The 18,331-nt window shown below is 39.7% G+C and overlaps 1 protein-coding gene and 1 long non-coding RNA gene across 5 annotated transcripts in view; both read right to left on the bottom strand.

The window, feature by feature from the left end:
- Positions 1–264: 264 nt before the first annotated feature.
- On the bottom strand, positions 265–2,396 carry LOC309339922. The gene is made up of 2 exons (XR_014155661.1): positions 1,124–2,396; positions 265–714 (listed from the first exon to the last, which is right to left on the bottom strand). It is a non-coding gene; the product is annotated as an uncharacterized lncRNA (long non-coding RNA).
- A 4,489-nt stretch (positions 2,397–6,885) lies between these two features.
- Positions 6,886–18,331, bottom strand: part of RBM26 (RNA binding motif protein 26) — a 46,191-nt gene continuing 34,745 nt past the window's right edge. For 3 of the 4 annotated variants that reach the window (XM_081858066.1, XM_081858067.1, XM_081858065.1), the window contains 6 exons: positions 17,440–17,610; positions 16,038–16,142; positions 14,570–14,779; positions 13,118–13,204; positions 10,200–10,313; positions 6,886–7,714 (listed from right to left, as the gene is read on the bottom strand). In XM_081858066.1, coding sequence (XP_081714192.1) covers positions 7,625–7,714; positions 10,200–10,313; positions 13,118–13,204; positions 14,570–14,779; positions 16,038–16,142; positions 17,440–17,610 — 777 coding nt within the window. In that variant the 3' untranslated portion in view covers positions 6,886–7,624. The other variant, XM_081858068.1, reaches the window with a different exon arrangement.

Below are 18,331 nucleotides of genomic sequence, written 5' to 3' on the forward strand. Positions count from 1 at the left end.
CACGCCTGTGTTGAGCTTCTCTTCACCAGATTGTGGGCAAACTACACATTCAAGCTGCTGATCTAAGCATATGCCAGGAACGGAAAAACATTAGGCCAATCCATCCAAAGCATTACTACCCCAAAGTAGGATACTGGGAACCATGAAAGAAATTTTCTAATATCTTAACACATTAAAAATATCTTCTTTTGCGGTCTTGAAGAAAGTTGTGCATTAGTATTTTCTTTTTTAAAAAAAGACTATTTTAAAACTACCACAACATAATGAGCATTTAGTCGACTTTATTGCTGAGTTTTGGCAAACGTGCAACTTTCCTACGTTTACAAGGAACGGAAATGAAAATTGCTCAGGAAAATGCTAGAAAGACACCTGAACCTTTTAAAAATAGTGTCTTTTCCCTCTCCTGGCGAGTTGGAAGTTCATTCCTCCCCGCCTTTCATGTTGCAAATTATCGTTTACATAGCCCCATGATCCATGTGCTGGCGACTTTTCTGGCACATCAAGAACACGCAAAGCCTCTTCCTGTGCCTTATGCCTTTGGAGCAGCTGGCTAGCTAGGAAGCCATCATTGTGACCGTCTGGAGATTATCGGAAGAGAAGACAGAACTATAACAGCAGCTGAAAAACAAAGCAAAAAATTGTGCAGCTGTGGAGTCTTCTCTGTAGGATTATCTATTTCTTTTCTGACTTGCTATGCTATGCTTCAGCAGCAACCTGTAGGAAGGGCAGGTAATGCAGGCAGGTAGAGACAATAATATACCTTACAATTGGGAATCGCCTTCCAGGTCACGAAATCATCACCAACCATGCATTTGATAAGAAGCCATGCGGTGACTTATAAGGTTAACAAATCACAAATCACATTATCTCAGTGGCTCTCAAAGCAGAGGAGGCTAAACTCTGAACTTTTGACGGAACCAGTTTTCAAGTGGGGCCTTTGTAAGAATGTGTAACCTCAACGCAAAATACTGGCCACAAACATTCATTCATTCATTCGACGGGAAAGGCCCAAGAGAGGGGAAACTGACTGAAGAGGAGCCGGCATGTGTGAGAAAATGAATTTGGTTTCACTTACGGAGACAGACTGCCCCCTAGCCTTCAACAAACAAAAGAAACCATGTACATAACAGTATTATTGCCATCAACATGTTTCTACTTCGTTTTCAGAAAATCTGGACGGAAAGCGTAGCTTTTGCTATAAAAAGGAAACTTTCTTCAAACTTGGCAACGACCTGCAAAGCATGTGTGTTCTCAAAATCTGGTCTTTGAGCAGATTGGTGGCCTTCTACATCCTTGCTACAGAAAAAAAAGGGGGGGAATTAACAGGTGAGGAAAGCTTTCAGTCAGAAGAAGCACGATCTGCAGGGATTTCAAAAGCACACATGCAAATCAAGGGTCATTTAGTCCAACGCCTTGCAATGCAGGAATCTAAACTAAAGCATTCAGGATTCAGGACACAAGGTCAAGCAACAGCCCTCTCCTGTTCTTGCTTGACAGCACTGAGAGACAAACCACATTTGAATCTATATTCAACACTTAGCTATCATGCCTAGTAGCTGATAAGACTTCACCTCCATGAATTTGTCTAAGCCCCTTTTAAAGTCATCTAAGCTCGAGGGCAACACTTATGAACATCTGGCGGTAAAATCCATAAACAGAATTATGTCCTGTGTAAAGTACTTTCCTTTGTCGGCCAGACATCTCCTTACCCAAAAGTTTTGTTGGGTGGTAGGTTTCAAGAATTATAGGAAAGGACCCCTTATCACCAAAAATGAAAGAACAGCTGTTATATTTCAAAAAGTAAAAACCAACACACCCTAAAAGATGTTGAGTCTTTTTGAGGAAGACCCCAAAATTGTTGAGCTTTTCTTAGGAAAACACCAAAGTTGTTGAACTTTTTTTCTTTTCAAAAAACACACAAAAATCCCCACACCCGTGGTTTTCCAATTGACTTGCCCAAGACACCGGGCGAAGCGTCACCTTTTGGAAAATTTCCCCTGCATGTTGATTCCACCTTTGAAATCCCGGGTGTGTGGCAGCCCTAGATATAGACCTAGCTGAGATGTCAAAATTGGCATGTTAAAGCCTGGAAACCTCTCATGGACTTTTTATGTGAAAAAGAAAATGGTATAATGATTACCTGGATTGGAGATAATGTTTGTTGATACAGAAAGTGGCTTAGTTGGGTGTTGGATTGGACAAAGTGAATATTGTCTTGATATCGCATATAGATGTAGAATCAGAAGCTCTTTACTTTCTGAATCTTATTTTTCTAACTTTCTCTTTTAATCTCTTTTCTCTTTTTCTTTCTTTCTCCCCCCCTTTTGTGTTTTTTATTGTATCTAGATAAAAGTCTTGGTTTGGTTTAAAAAGGGGGGAAGATATTAAGCTTTGTATTTGCCATTATAAAACTTAAGACTATTTAGAGATAGATAGATAGATAGATAGATAGATGATAGATAGATGATAGATAGATAAGATACGATACGATACGATACGATACGATACGATACGATACGATACGATACGATACGATACGATAGATAGATAGATAGATAGATAGATGATAGATGATAGATAGATAAATATTGAAAGGGAGGAGGAAACTCTAACCAGTCTCTCAACACCATGCATAAAGGCATGGAATTATAATTGGCAAAAATACATTTAGATTTTGCAGGCAAAAAAAAAATCTACTTGAGTGTCATAAAAGGTTTTGTTTCAGGGTGGCTCAGTTGTTTCCTACAACCTAGGCTCAGAATTAACAAGAATACAGACTGACAATAGTTTGAAAAATGCAAGGAGAAAATAATTATTTGAGACAACAGCCTGTGTACCACTGATCAAATGATATGCTGCATTTTCTAACCAAGCAAGTATTGAAATAATTTAACATGCAATCCTCGTCAAGTCTCTTTAACAATGTGGAATGTAAATGAACATTAAAATTCTGAAATGTCCCCCTTCACATGATATTAATCAACAAATCTGATAACAAGCTATACTGAGCCACTCATTTTTGTGGGGGAATTGGTTTACATAAAGGGCCCTTTTTGATCAAGTAAATTTTGTCACTTAACAGATCAAAGCCAAAATGAGACCAGATGAGCCATGTTCATTTCAATATTTTCAAATTTGACATTCTGTTATGGTGCTGAAAGGAAAATACCGTCCAGTTAGAGGCCTGACAAAAAATTAAGCATTTAATACAGAGTAACAATGATATGGAAGATTAGCAATTACTTTTTATATAACACGAAAACACTCAGAATGTGGGAAACATCTAGGGACTCCAATGTCATAATGCATTTGGCAATGAATATTAAAAAATACTTTTAATACCTTATTAGATATAAACCCAAAAGCAGATCCCAATAGGTGTTTTTTTAATCAGTGGTACTTTATAAAATACAAATTGGGGGGAAATACCTTCAATAATGATGGCTGTTGAAGTCTTTTGTTTATCTAGTAGTTCATCCATTTTGGAAATGTTCCATTTTGGAAATTTTATGTTGACAGATTACAGAAGGTGCAAAAGTTGTTTTATTAATTTAAAATGGAGCAGTTAAGGTGAGAGAAAGCAACGAACTTACGAAAACATCAGCAAAATCCTCAGTTGCTTATTTTTGGAGGCTGATCCTTGCTGCGTACCATGGTATCCAGTTGGTTCTGTCGAATCCAGGATATGATTTTGACATGTTGCATTCAAGCTTGGGAAAGTTCTGTAAAACAAGGAAGTTCATTTGAGGATAAGCCGTGTTTCTTTAATACTAGTATGATAAATTCTGCAGTAATATTTGGCCGTATACACCTTTCTTCTTAAGTCAACTGCTTTTAACCCTGTTTTTTTTTCTATTTTGTTGTTTTCAAGACTTAACTAAGAGTATCTAGTCATTACTTTTTTAGAAAAACACATTTAAAGCCTGCCTTTAAGAGAACTCAAGGGGAGTCTCCAAACCAAGCACTAACCAGCTCCAGACCTGCTTAGCTTCAACAACTTTGCTTTGCTTTCCAGTAATAGACCTGTCTAGAAACGACATTTCCAGCATACAACTCAATGGCTTGAATTTAAAGACAGTTCATAGAATAATGTATCTGATCCAAGCCTGATATTGGGCAATTCCCCCTCCCTTAGGGGTCCCTGTGCCCCATCACATACAGAGGTGCCTCGCAAGACGAAATTAATCCGTTCCGCGAGTCTCTTCGTCTATCGGTTTTTTCGTCTTGCGAAGCAAGCCCATTGATGGCTTAGCGGATTAGCGCTATTAGCGCTATTAGCGGCTTTTAGCGGCTTATCGGATAAGCAGATAAGCGGCTTAGAAAAAGGGGGGGGAGGGGAAAAAACCCGCAGGAACTCGCAAGACATTTTCGTCTTGCGAAGCAAGCCCATAGGAAATTCGTTTTCGAAGCACCTCCAAAGTAACTCCAGTTTTCATTTAAAAAAAGAAGATTTTATTGGTACCATGTTTCAAAAACATAACATGACACATAATTTATTAGGGTACATTGGACCTCGGATTATTAACTTAAAATTCCTCCTTGGGCTATCACGAAATCTTGGAGGAGGAAACAGAAATCTGGAAGTTAAATACTGGGGTAGGGGGCTCATAGCAAAAGAGAAAATAAATCAGAATACAAATAATTACCTAGGTGAAATACTGGGTTCTTAGTAAGCGGCAGGAGTTCAAGGTAGCCCAATAGACAAATAAGATCCCCTGGCCCCCAAATCAACAATGCAAGAAAGAAATCAGTGGTACAAGTTCACACTAAGGAGAATGTTAACTCTTGTGTCATGATAAAATTTGGAGCAGAATTAAGCCCCAGGACCTGCTTCACCAAACTTTTTAGTTGGTGGGCAAATTTGTAGAGTAGAGACACTGTCATGGGCACAACCTCTTCTATCAGCTACAAGAGAGTATGTTTTTCAAGCCTAATTTCAGCAGGGTTGGTTCTGCAGTACCTGTGTCCCTGCTACAAGGGCTGGGCAATATCTGTTTTTCAATATCAGGATATATCAGCAGCTAGCTACCGCGATATGCTGATATATCACAATGTCTGGAATGTATCTCCCACCTTAGGGGAGGAAGAAGCAGTCAAGATACATCGTCCAGCCCTACTGAGCAAGCCCCCCTATTGCTCTAGCTCACAGGAACTGGAGGGGCAGAGGCTTCCTTAAATTGCTCCGCTGGGGGCGGGAATCTGAGTGAACCCCGGTAATGTTCCGGCTCGCACGAGCTGGGGAGGGGGGCTTCCTCAAAGCCACAGGCAGGTAAGGCAGGCAAATGGAGCCCCAAAAAGTGCTTGCCCGGACTCAGATTCCCATCTGCCTGCGGCTTTGCCACCTGCCTGCGCCTTTGCCATCTGTACTGCCAACTCAAAATGTCTGAAACCGGCATCGTGATCTGAACGCCGTACCAGTTTCTGACCATTTACCAATACATTGCCCAGCTCTATCTGCAACATTGGAGACCTCAGGGTAAAATTCACTCTCGCGTTTCAATGAACCCCTGCACTGCTTTGTAATGGGTTCATAGTGGGGTGTTTTTTTTTTGGTATACACAGGAACATACAGAAAAAGGTTTACAAAAAAATTAACAAATCTCCTCCGGCATTCTCTAAGTTGTATAAGCACACTCTTAAGAAGAATAAAAATGATAAGACGAAACGCGAAGTTATTTTCTCTAGCCTATTTGAGAAGTTGTTGGGAGACAGAACAGACCCCAGCAAGCTTAAGAATTCGGTAGTTTCATCTTCTTGTTCATTTCAACATGGGTAATCAGACCCCACTAAGCCGGTCAGGGAAGTATGAAGTGCTTCAAGTTGCTAAAAAATATTTGACAATATTTTGAAACAGCTGCCGGAGTCCATAGCAACTCCATTAGCTTGCAAGAGTTAACTTCTCTTAGGTTCCCAGCTTACATGGCTTACCAATAAGGCATGTAGACAGTACAGTTGCGATACAAAGAACAAATCAAAATTAAAGATGGGGGGGAAAGACCAAGAGTTGCGGCTCTCTTTGTTGTTTTTCAAACCATCTGCCTGAAATGAAAAAAGGAAATCATCAGAACAACTGTTCATCGGGTGATAAAATATAAAGGATGGAAAGCATAACTTTAGAAGGAAATATAACAGCAATCAATTCAATATTTAACTGGCTTAATGGATTTAAAATTGAGTAATTTAAAACTGATGGTAGTCAGAACAACCTAGGAAGAGGCCTCGTGGAGTGATGAAGTAGAATAGGCCTGCTGTAAATAGAAGGGGAGGGTTTTAAAAAATAATACTTAACACTGGAGAATAATGGATGCCCAAAGCTGTAAAGGCAAAATAGACACATTATAATCTGGTGCTAAATTTTATCTATAGGGTAGATGGCAGGGGCAAGGAGGCATGACTGGTCTGGCTACTTCTGGGTTCCTCCCTCCCAGGAAAGAACCTATCAGTCTGCCCTATCATTTGTAAAGTGATTGGAGCAGCTTTCTGAATGCTCCTGTTTTTTTTTCCTCCCGTTGTCCCTTATGCTTTGTCTATTACAGCATAACCCATTGTGATAACCTCAATTTTTATTCTGTGTGCAATATTGAGAGCTTAATGAAGATTAAATAAAATTAATACCTACCGGTCACGTCACTTTGCTGCATTTCTTTAAACGTGAGCTTCTGCCACACAAGAAAAACAAGCCCTCTTGCTTTCTCAAATATGAGTGTGGCCATGCTGTTCTTGAAGCAAGAACTCCCTTTGAAAGCCTGGTTCTGAAGTTAGGTAGCCAGCTGGCAATTTAAATTGTGCGTAAAAGGATTTTCAGCATTTGGCTTCAAGGCCAAATTGTTTCATCGTTTATAAGGTTGAAATAGTGATAGTGATTCAGCTCTTTTCGTGAATATGGGGGGGTGGGGGTCGCCACATGGAATGGTCTCTCTTTTTTTCCAAATTTTTTTCTTTGTTATCATGGGCCATAGTATAACGTCATTATTGCTTTTTTTTTTTTTTTGCTTTTTTTCCCCAAGACCATTCCATCTCTTTATTTTTTTAAACATCTTAAAGTGATAAGGAGATATATGCAAAGCAGTCATACACTGTATCATTAAAACTCATACGTAAAATACGTACACAAATCCAACAAAAGGCTAGTACATAGTAAAGCCTAAGTATACTACTATGCAATATTATGAATACGTAACTTTAGAGACTTCAGTTTAGTAATGTTATCTATTATTATTTCTGAAAACATTCACAAAGATCTTAAATGCAAATTTCCATTCCATACTTGGAATAAAACAAAACAAAACAAAAATCTATGTTATAACAACTCTTGGTCATCTTGGTGTGTGACCAATTCTTTAAATTACAAAGAACCCAAAGAATTCCGTAATGTTTCTGTAGGAGTAATAAAAACATTGCATATGTTCCTAATATGATGTCTTTAGCAATCATTTACCGAAATGTAAATGCAACTCAAACATCAATCACTCAAAAGACGGGACCAATCAGCTGCTTGAGTCTTATCTGAAATCCAAATTCACCACTTTCACCCAAACTCCTCGAAGTACAAATATGCAAAAGTACATTAGAAAATGCTAATGCAACACAGGAACAGTTCTAGCATTCTCAGCAATCCGCTGAATCATCTTCTCCAAGAACGAGATTCATTGTCGTCGTCTTCTTCATCATCATCTTGAAGCAATGAGTCATCTACCAGGGATTCTTCCTGAAACTGAAAAAGAAATGTTTCGTAAGACCCTGCCGGAAGCACTGAAGATATGAAATTCCCTAACAAAAAAAGGGGAGGGTGGCATTCAGGCACCTTTTAGGACTATGCAAATTACTTCTGCAGTTTGAAAGAATGGGGAAAACACAATACCTGTGAAAATCAGAATGTTAGCATCTTCCACGCCAATTGTTGATTATGAAGATTAACAAATGGAGGGAAATTCTATAGATCATGAGATATACATCTCATGCTGGGATTCATTTATTTATGTTAAGCCGTTATGCTGCTGCAAACTGTATAATGCTTTGAAAAGCTATCTAATAAATTCTAAAAATCAATGATTTATTCTGTAAGTGACATGAGGTATGGATAATGGTTGTAGGTCTTGTCTGGACAAGCCAACTTCCAAAATGTGATTAATGTTCCTGGCTAGTTTTGGCAAACCACCGTTTAACCACACTTCAGTGTGCATGTAACAGCAAACCATGGCTAGCTACAAATGGATAAGAAAGTTTCCAATCTCCTTGTTGTAACTGCACCAGAGGACTAGAGGGGAGAACATGAGTCATTTGCTCATTTAATTTACATCCAAACCAGTCGTTCTTGTTATTATGGACCAGCCCACACAGGGCTCACAAGGGTTGAAGTCCTGTGCTCTGAACACTCAGCAAGACAGCAGGTGCATATTCAGTTTTGGTTTGCATGCCACATTAAAACATAGTTAAAATAAACTTTTTAATGTAAACATGCATTGTCCTGGTACATGTGCTGAAATCACAAGCTAAAACAGTCCCCCTGACCCCTTCCTGCTGCTGCTGTACTGCTGGGAAACAAACCATGGTTTGGCTGGTCATTATAGCCAACCTTGGACTTGTGGTTTCTTTCCCTCCATGCAATCTACAAGATATAAGCCCTAAACAAACCTTGCTATCTAGTAATGCACATATATTTTACTTCCATCCTGAGCATTTTGGATAGGGTTGAACCCAAGTAAGGGTCTAGCCACTATTGAGCCAAAATTCTCCTATTATTTATTGAATATAGATAATTACTTAATATTTATTTAAATAAATATAATATTTTTGCAATGAACACATACTACTAGTTCAGAACGAGAGATAATCCATACCAGTGAGAAGTTATGAAACTAATTTTTCATAAATGGAGTGTGCATTTTCTAGGAGGTGCTTACGCAAAGGTCAGAGCCAAAACCCATAAATAACAGAAAATATCCTGACATTAGAACAGCAACTCTGACAAAATTTATAGTGAAAGCAATGTAGGTTCTCACTCATAATTTACTCTACATACATCCAGGACCTGGTGATTACAAATATTCTATTTCAATACTCCTTGGTGTCTGTGCTAGAAGCACTCGTGAAATTCTATCTTAGGAAAAGCTGACATTTAAGAAATACAAAATGCTTGAGGGAACTTTGATTGGAAATCCATTATGCATGGGAATTTATTGAAGAAAAGAGGGGTTCTGTAATAGTGGAAGAGAACGTAAATTAATATAACCTGGTTAAGTAAATCAGAAAAAGGCCAATGCATACAGGAGAGAAAACATGACTTAAGTAACAGAATGTATATTAAGACTATGAGCTAGTAAAAGGGGGAAAAAGGGAAAATATAGGTGTGTGCTGTGCCAAAACTATTACAAATGCAAAGTACACAAATTCAGAGAAAATTAAGGACTCCCAATTGCATCGCAAGAAGATAGCAAGAGAGTTTGCAGTATTTTTACATTCAGCATATACACCAAGTAAGATCTGAATATCAACCACTAGCAATAGTTCTGCATGAAAATTATTATCTGAGCATGCTATTTTGAATGCACTAGTTTGATGCTGTAGATAGAACCGGAAGTCTCAGTTTTAAATTTCTGCTTAGCCACAAAGCAATCTGGATAGCTATTGGCAACTCACTCTCTCTCACACAGCTGGTATAAGGATAAATACGATAACATGACCCCTAAACTACTTGAAAGGGGGAACAGTAAACAAAATGTAATAAATATATAAAAGTTGCTCCAATGCATGGAAATTGTAGGGATATTAAGACGAAAGTGTGTATATGAACTACCCACTCAACTTTTGAATCATAATCTATGGATGGTATCTGATCAAGTCTTATTCCTAGTAGACTCACTGAAATAATGGACACTTATTAATATATTATTTTACATTTTACTAATATGAAATAAATTGCCTTTCTTCAGTGGGTCAACTGAGTATGATCTGGTTGCATACTATCCGTAAGAGCTTTATATTGACATCCTCTTTTCAATAATTGTTTTCAAGTTTTCTGCTAATATTTCTTTTTACCCAAAAAGACACACGCTCCCCCAGAGAAAACAAGTGGTATTAGTGTTACAAAATCACCAGAGCTGTTATGAATCTGCAAAAGCTATCTTTATTAAACAGCAACAGTAACAAGTTTTCTATTCCTTCGTCCGTTTGTCAAGGAGGAGGAGACGCAAACTTACTTCTTCTTCATCTGGTTCAGTCTCCTCCGTTTCCATCGTTGAGATATTTGCGACTGGCTTGTTCCAGGCCAACTTCAGGTCTTGCCCTTTGAAGCGAGATCCATGGATAGCAGCCTAAAGAGAACAGCAATATTCTCTTTATAATGAAACATGTCCTCTGGGGGGAAATAGTTGAATGGCAACAAATACCAGAATAAACTGCATGCACCTCTGCATAACTAGGCTGCAACTGAAGTAATTGTCCCAACTCTCAGGACTTTTGCTTTTAGGACAGTATTTCACTATGCCACATGACAAATCACTTTGGAAAATGTGTGTATTAACAAAAGCAGGTTATGATATAGCATTGGGAGGTGGGTTTTTTTGGGGGGGGGTTGTTGTTTAAAGAACAAATCAACACCCCAGTGGGCATCCCCAAGTCCTTTGGCAAATTTTAAGCCTAGGTTTCAATGCAGGTGTGCTGTATACAAGGTATACTGTAGTCTTAGTATTCTACTGCAGATTACTATTTCAAAGGTAAACGTGCATGCAAGCCTTTCCAGATTTCTTTTGGTGTCTACACATACGCAAGGCAATGAAGAAAAATGATTTTTTTTAAAGTCCTGAATTATTTCAACATGCAGGTAGCATGCTGTTCAGAGAAACCAACTGTTACTGAACAATCTCCTCATTGGTGTTTTGCTTTTGAAATATTGATACTTTTTAATCTTCATACATTATTACTACTGCCCAAAACGGGGCATCCTGAAAATAAAACTGAGTTGGTTTTTTAAAAAAATCAACTTAAAGAATATAACTTATTCTGCCGAAAAGCATTCCATTTTCTTTAAAGGCTTGGTAATTGAAATGTAAAAAATAAAAAAATTAACCTATGGGATATTCATGCCTTCTTAAGTACCAGCTGCATTAAGTGGCTGCTTTGGAAATAGTATGTTCAAATTAAAGTAACATGAACTAGCATAAATCAGTGTTAGCAACATTCCGAAATAACTGCCACAGTCACAAAAGATTTATAGTACAATCTGAAAGTACAGCATAATGTGAAATGTGGAAACAATTACATGTTTGATGACATCTGAACATGAATTGTGTGATATTAAGGTCCCCAGGTATAAATTTTAAATCTGTACATATAAATTTATGATCAATTTTAAAAGATTCCATGCCTATTAAAATGCACCACAGGAGTGGGTTTTTTGTCCATGGTCTCATCACAATGTCACAAACTGGAATTTTTAAAGAATACTTATATATGACATTTGGGTTCAGAAACAACTTGTAATCTTTGAAAGAAATTACTGCAACATAAAAATGCAACATTTTACGACTAGGGAATCCTCCTCACCCTTCCAAGCTCAAATGCACACGGCCATAAAACTTAAACCTCTTTCATTCAAGACGGTAAAATATTAGCTACCATTCCTTCAAAGAAAGCTATAACTACTTTGAAGATTAACTTCTACTACCAATTATTATTTATAATATATTTGATTTGCTAACAAGTAGAAACTTAACTTGCAGATATTTGATTTATACACTATGAACTTTTTTTTTGTTAGTTTTACAGCTAATCAAGTTCCTCTTCTTGTATTTGAGAAAATATTCATATTCATAACACAATCAGATTGAAAGTTTTAGAGAAAACACAAATCTGTTGTTCCATTCGCAATGTCACAAAGGACCCCTCTTCAAGCACTCAGGGTTTTGGAGAGCATCTTTGGGGTCTTAATCTTTCCAAAGTTATTTTGCACAAAACTTTGCTTCGCCATTTAGTGATGAAATACTGTTAGAAGCTGCAAGATGTTAAAGAGAATCCTAGTTGACAATCCCTGTGCTCACAAGCATGGAAAACAAACGTGTTACAAGGAATTTAGGCCGTAGCTCTTTCTCACAAGCATGAAAAACAAACGTGTTACAAGGAATTTAGGCCGTAGCTCTTTCTAGCTTTGATAAAGCACATTTTCTCTTGATTCTTCAACTAAAAGCTGAGAAAGAGAACTACAGCCAAAGAAAACGCCAATATGACAAAAGCTGATAAATAGAACAGAGGTCAGCGTTTCAAACTGCATTTTACACACACACAACCATGAAGGGAAGAATTCAATGTAGCGCTGTGGCAATCATTCCCTAGACCAGGGGTCAGCAAATTTTTTCATCAGGGGGCCAGTCCACTGTCCCTCAGACCTTGTGAGGAGCCGGACGATATTGGAGCGGGGGGGGGGGGGATGAGCGAATTCCTATGCCCCACAAATAACCCAGAGATGCATTTTAAATAAAAGGACACATTCTACTCTTGTAAAAACACACTGATTCCTGGACTTCCCGCGGGCCGGATTGAGAAGGCGAGTGGGCCAGATCCGGCCCGCGGGCCTTAGTTTGCCTATCCAAGCCCTAGACACAAGCATTTCCATATGATGCTTGGAACGAACCCCCCTCTCCACATTCTGCATGCTGTTGTGGAGGTTCTCTCAACGCTCCCACAGCCCATCGGTTGTCTGTGTGGTAGCCCGGGGTGGGGTGGAGAGGGAAGATCCCTGCAAGACCAGCAGAAATCCTTCCATTAATGGGACTCCTTAACTGAAACCAATCCAAAGTGCTTAAGGTTACATTGCCAGATACACTTCATTATAGGAAATGCACCCCCCCACCCCCCTGGTCGCAGTCCTTCGTCCGCCAACATCTTAGATTGAAACGGGAAAATGAGAGCAAAGCCTCTGTACACACTCACTTTATTTCGGTGGTTTGGTCTTCATTATTTAATTAAATAACTGAAGCCAGACAAAGCGTATACTAATTCACGACACATGTATTACAGGTAATAGAAAGGGGTGGAACACAGAAGCTCTGTACAATAGTTAGATGCCGTTAAACTCAACCTTGCCACCTAACAAGAAAACAAAAAAGGAGGATATACTTACTGCCTCAGCTTCTGCTCTCGTCTTGAAAGTAATCACTGCATGGAGAGACGAGTCATCTATCTGGCAGTCTTCAATTTCACCATATTGCTTTTTAAGAGGAGGAAAATTGTCACCTTACTGAAATAATCTCTCCTTGATGCATAACATGCAAGGGCTGTTAACAGTTCTGGATTGATAACGCAACCTAATGGTCCAAAATCTTCTAAGATAGTTGTAAAATAAACCATCCCCCAAAATTTAAAAAAAATGGAAGAACAGGAAACTGAAAAATGAAACTTAAATATCAAGGAAAACAGATATTCAATTTATAAATAGGTCATTAATGATAACTTTTATGATTCCAAAGAGCAGCCCAAGAATTTATTATGTCGGATGTACTTGAAATTTGACCTGAAACTTTGCTTGCTTTTGACTTTGGATCAAGAGAGCTATTTTCAGTTCTTAGTTCTGCTAAGGGTAGCTTCACATGAGTTTGTGAAATAAATTCCATGTAGAAAAAAACATAGGCATCGAGTGTTTTACACAGGTCAGGGAATGGCTGTTGCCTTTCTAGTTTATTTATTCACAGTAGAAACAAACAGTTGCAACATACTTCAAATTATGCAACAGCACACTCTTGAGATAATTTCTGTGCAGAAAAGCCAACGCGTGTGAGAGGTGCCCATTAGTCTTCTCTCTGAATGACTGTTTGCCAGCACGGACGGACAAGTTAGGAAAGGCATCAAAACAAACCTGCAGTCGTGACTATAAGAACCAATCATCCTTGTCCACTGCACTTAATTTCACATACTTGACAGGACATTATTATAGTGCCCGCCTAGCCTAAGGCCTTCCTCCGGAAGTTAGAGATGCATATTTGATTTACAACACTTTGCTGATTTTCACTGATCGCAATCACATTGCAACAGAATGTTAGGTTTCTAAGACATACAGTGGTGCCTCGCAAGACGAAAAGAATCCGTTACGCCAGTCTCTTCGTCTTGCGGTTTTTTCGTCTTGCGAAGCAAGCCCATTAGCGGATTAGCGGCTTAGGGGCTTAGCGGATCAGCTGATAAGCGGCTTAGCGGATCAGCTGTTAAGCGGCTTAGCGGATCAGCTGATAAGCGACTTAGCGGATCAACTGTTAAGCGGCTTAGCGGCTTAGCTGTTAAGCGGCTTAGCGGATCAGCTGATAAGCGGCTTAGTGGATCAGCTGTTAAGCGGCTTAGCGGCTTAGCTGATAAGCGGCTTAGCGCCTTAGAAAAAGGGGGGGGGGAGGAAAAAAACCCCGCAGGAACTTGCAAGACATTTTCGTCTTGCGAAGCAAGCCCATAGGAAATTCTTTTTGCGAAGCACCTCCAAAACGGAAAACCCTTTCGTCTAGCGGGTTTTCTGTCTTGCGAGGCATTCGTCTTGCGGGGCACCACTGTATTATCACACTGAGATCAGGAAGGCAGTGGGGCGGGTACATACCGCAAAATGTGGAAGGAGATCTTCTCGGTCGTTCTCTGTAAAAGCAGAGATTTCAAGTGCCCTTGGACGATGATCCACCACGGCATGGATAGGAAGACCTCTTCCCCGACCCCGGCCTCGTCCTCCCCTGCCTCTGCCGCGAGACGCACCGCGACCTCGTGTATGAATTCCTCTCCCACGACCCGAGGACAAAATCCCTCGTTTCGCAGCCTAACATGAAATAACAACAACATCTAATACAAGCCAAACTTATCCATATGTGTTATGCTACTGTAAACCTTAAAACATCTCAATGATATACCAGTATTATAATTATTTCCACATTGCAAATGGGGACTCAGGGGAGATTGTCTAATTGCAGTGTTTCCCAAACTGTTTTCAGACTGCAGTTCCCTTCATCCCTGACCACTGGTCTTGCTAGCTACGGATTGCGGGAGTTGTAGTCCAAAAATAGCTGGAGACCCAAATTTGGGAAACGCAAGTCTAATGCTACCTCAGGAATTTATGGAATAGGTAAGATCTGAGCCAGACTTGCCAACTGACAGCTTATTCTCTTTGCAACACCACACCAAGTCACCTTGAATAGCAAACCTCTTGAAAGACAACCCAGAGCAATTACATGCAACAACTTTCATAGGCACAGATTCTAGGACTCCCAAAGACATTTGATCATTCCAGATGCTTACATCCACCCATTCATTTTCTTATCTTTCTAATATGAGGCAGTGGTCAGTCTGTTTTGTCCTGGGCCAAATTCATGTCTGCCCGATTTAGGAAATACTATGTGCCTGATGGGATTACAGGCTCTCTTCCCATGGGTACGCTGCACTGAGTCAAAGATGCAAGGCAGGCAGAGGAAAACACAGGTGGAAAGATCCTTGAAGACTTTGCCACTTCTTATTTCCATATTCTTGGGGACAGCATGACAGCAATATATATATGGTGCAGCCAATCACCTAACAGGGCAGCAAATGCCAGTGTATGAAGTTTAGGCCTGGTAAAGGCACTTCCAAAGAAATGAAATATGAAAGAATGCTGATCAAGCTGGCATTACGTAACACTTCATTTTAATATGCTTTGCAAACCGATAAGAATTGGGAAGCAATAATTAGCAAAATTCAGTTTCAAAGAGAAAGAGAACTAACTTTGCATCAGATGACCTTCTGCCATTCATTTCACTTCACTCTAGAAGTCTGGGCTTAACATACAATCATTTTAAGGTAATGCATTATTTTCAATGCGCTCGCGCTCTTTTAAAGGCAGTGAATCGAAAACAGACATTTCAGTAACTGCTTAACAGTTCTAAACACCAACAGCACCACCTAGGGGAACATTTTGAAAATGCATGCTGCTACCAAAGTTAAGTTATTTGGATGTTCCTTTGGATAACTGTTACACAAATTCACTGGGGGGGGGGGATACATGTGGAATAGTGCCGTGTTGACCATCAAAAATGAAATCAACTTACTTCAAGCTGCAGTTCTGTGTACTTTCGTCTTAGTTCAGTGACTTCTTCGCCTGCCTGCATCTTCTTATACAAGTCCAATTCAGTGTCCAGTAGTTCTTTTTGCATCTAAGGGACACTAAGCAATTTAGTATGCATTTCTTAACTCGTGCAGAAAACGTGGCAGTAAATAGCCAGACTCCAAAAGAGCATTACAATGTTTCAAGTTTTAGGGGGAACGTCTTCAAAAGAAACATTAGCTGACATCTACAGAAAGGATGATTGCTAGGTTAGAATAAGGACCCACTTCTTTTTTTAACGGGGTGTAAAGCCAGGAGGGTAATGCAGTTTTATTTTTCTCAAATTTCAAAAATTGTCTCCTCCTCTCCCACACTGAAAACCGCCTTAAAGGTAAAGGTAAAGGGACCCCTGACCATTAGGTCCCGTCATGGCCAACTCTGGGGTTGCAACACTCATCTCGCTTTATTGGCCAAGGTAGCCGGCGTACAGCTTCCTGGTCATGTGGCCAGCATGACTAAGCCGCTTCTGGCGAACCAGAGCAGCGAAAGGAAACACTGTTTACCTTCCCGCCATTTACCTTATCTACTTGCACTCTTAAAACTATGGAGAGACCTGGTTTGAACAAAGACATTGGATTCTTATCTCATTATACATGACAAAGCCATTTTTCACCTTCTCACCCCTTGCTTTTTCCTGTTAGACCTATTGCAGTCGTTAAGAGTCGTCAACAGGCTCATCGCAGCTATCTGCCAATCACCCATTCCCACCACCCTTCTGAGTAATACCCCTCCCCACCTTCTCACTATATAGAAAGGTCCGGTGACTTCTGTTTCAGTGTATCTGAAGAAGTGTGCATGCACACGAAAGCTCATACCTAGAACTAACTCAGTTGGTCTTTAAGGTGCTACTGGAAGGAATTTTTTTATTTTGTTTTGACCATGGCAGACCAACACGGCTACCTATCTGTTACTTGCACTCTGACGTGCTTTCGAACTGCTAGGTGGGCAGGAGCTGGGACCGAACAACGGGACCTCACCCCGTCACGGGGATTCGAACCGCTGACCTTCTGATCAGCAAGTCCTAAGCTCTGTGGTTTGGATTTAGCATAACCTTGGTGTGTTGTAATGACCCACCAGTGACAGGTGAATGGATTCAAACTTCTAGTCAGCCATAAAGGTCACTTGGTGGTTTTAAGCAAGTCACTACTTCTCAGTCTTATCTATTTCATGGGACTGTGGTGGTGGGAAAGAGAGAGTCCTATGTATGTTATCTTGGAGGATAAGCAAAACAAAAATGTGATCAATGCATCCGCTCCCAGCTTTCCGCAGCAAACTTATACATCCAAAGAAAATGATTTAAAGAAAAGATAGCTTAAAAGCATCCAATGATGACAAAATACAGATACCTGTGTTTTTGTTTTCATGTTTTTCAGGGGAGTGCTTGCTGGAGTGGAGACCCCTTTCAATTCATCCTTTAACTTGGTAATGCTGTTAGTCAAGGTCTCTAGAGTTTTCATGATTTCAGCTTTGTCCTCCGGTTTCATCGTTTTATTCTTCTCCAGTTTTGAAATCAGCATCTATTGAAATTACACATATTACTAACAGGAATCCTTTACACGTGGGTTATTTTTCATCTTCGAAGGAAGTTTATCTAAGCTCCCCACCATCGCACACATTTATGAAGACACAAGTTGTTTTTTTTAAAAAAATATATCCATACATAATAAGGAAAGCTGCCAAATATCCAAAATGGCACCAACATCCATGGAAAACAGCTCCAACTGGAGAGAGGAATTAGACAACCCTTAGATTCTGATGTAGGAACTACAGTCTTGACACCAAACTTAGTGCGCTTAGAAAGATGCATTGAGAACTCTCCAATACAGATTTCCACTAGTCATTCTTGTAACTCTTCTACAAAATTTGTCAACTGTGCTCTCCTCTGTGAAGAGCTGGGAAAGAACAGCTAGGACAACTTGTGGAAAAGCTTGGCGGCGTTTGGCAGATTTGAACTGAATTTGAAGCTCTCCACAACTTGACTTGGGAATATTTTTTATTCTTAAAGTAGTACTAGCTTGGCAGTAACACCAGCTGCGAATAGCATGGATTGTTTCATCTGAGAATCTGGAATTATTTTTCCATGAGCCAGATGCAAAAGGTTCTGTCCACGGAAGGAGTTATTTCGTTTTTGGAAGGAGTGGTTTACCTTCCACAGGGGCTTCCATGAATGAAAGTGGGAGGGCGATTCTTCGCTAGTTCTCCCTTCAGCCCTGTGGCATCACCTCACACAGTTTGGGC

The sequence above is a fragment of the Podarcis erhardii genome, assembly GCF_964252035.2.
Source record: "Podarcis erhardii genome assembly, chromosome: 4".
In the NCBI taxonomy this organism is placed as follows: Eukaryota; Metazoa; Chordata; class Lepidosauria; order Squamata; family Lacertidae; genus Podarcis; species Podarcis erhardii.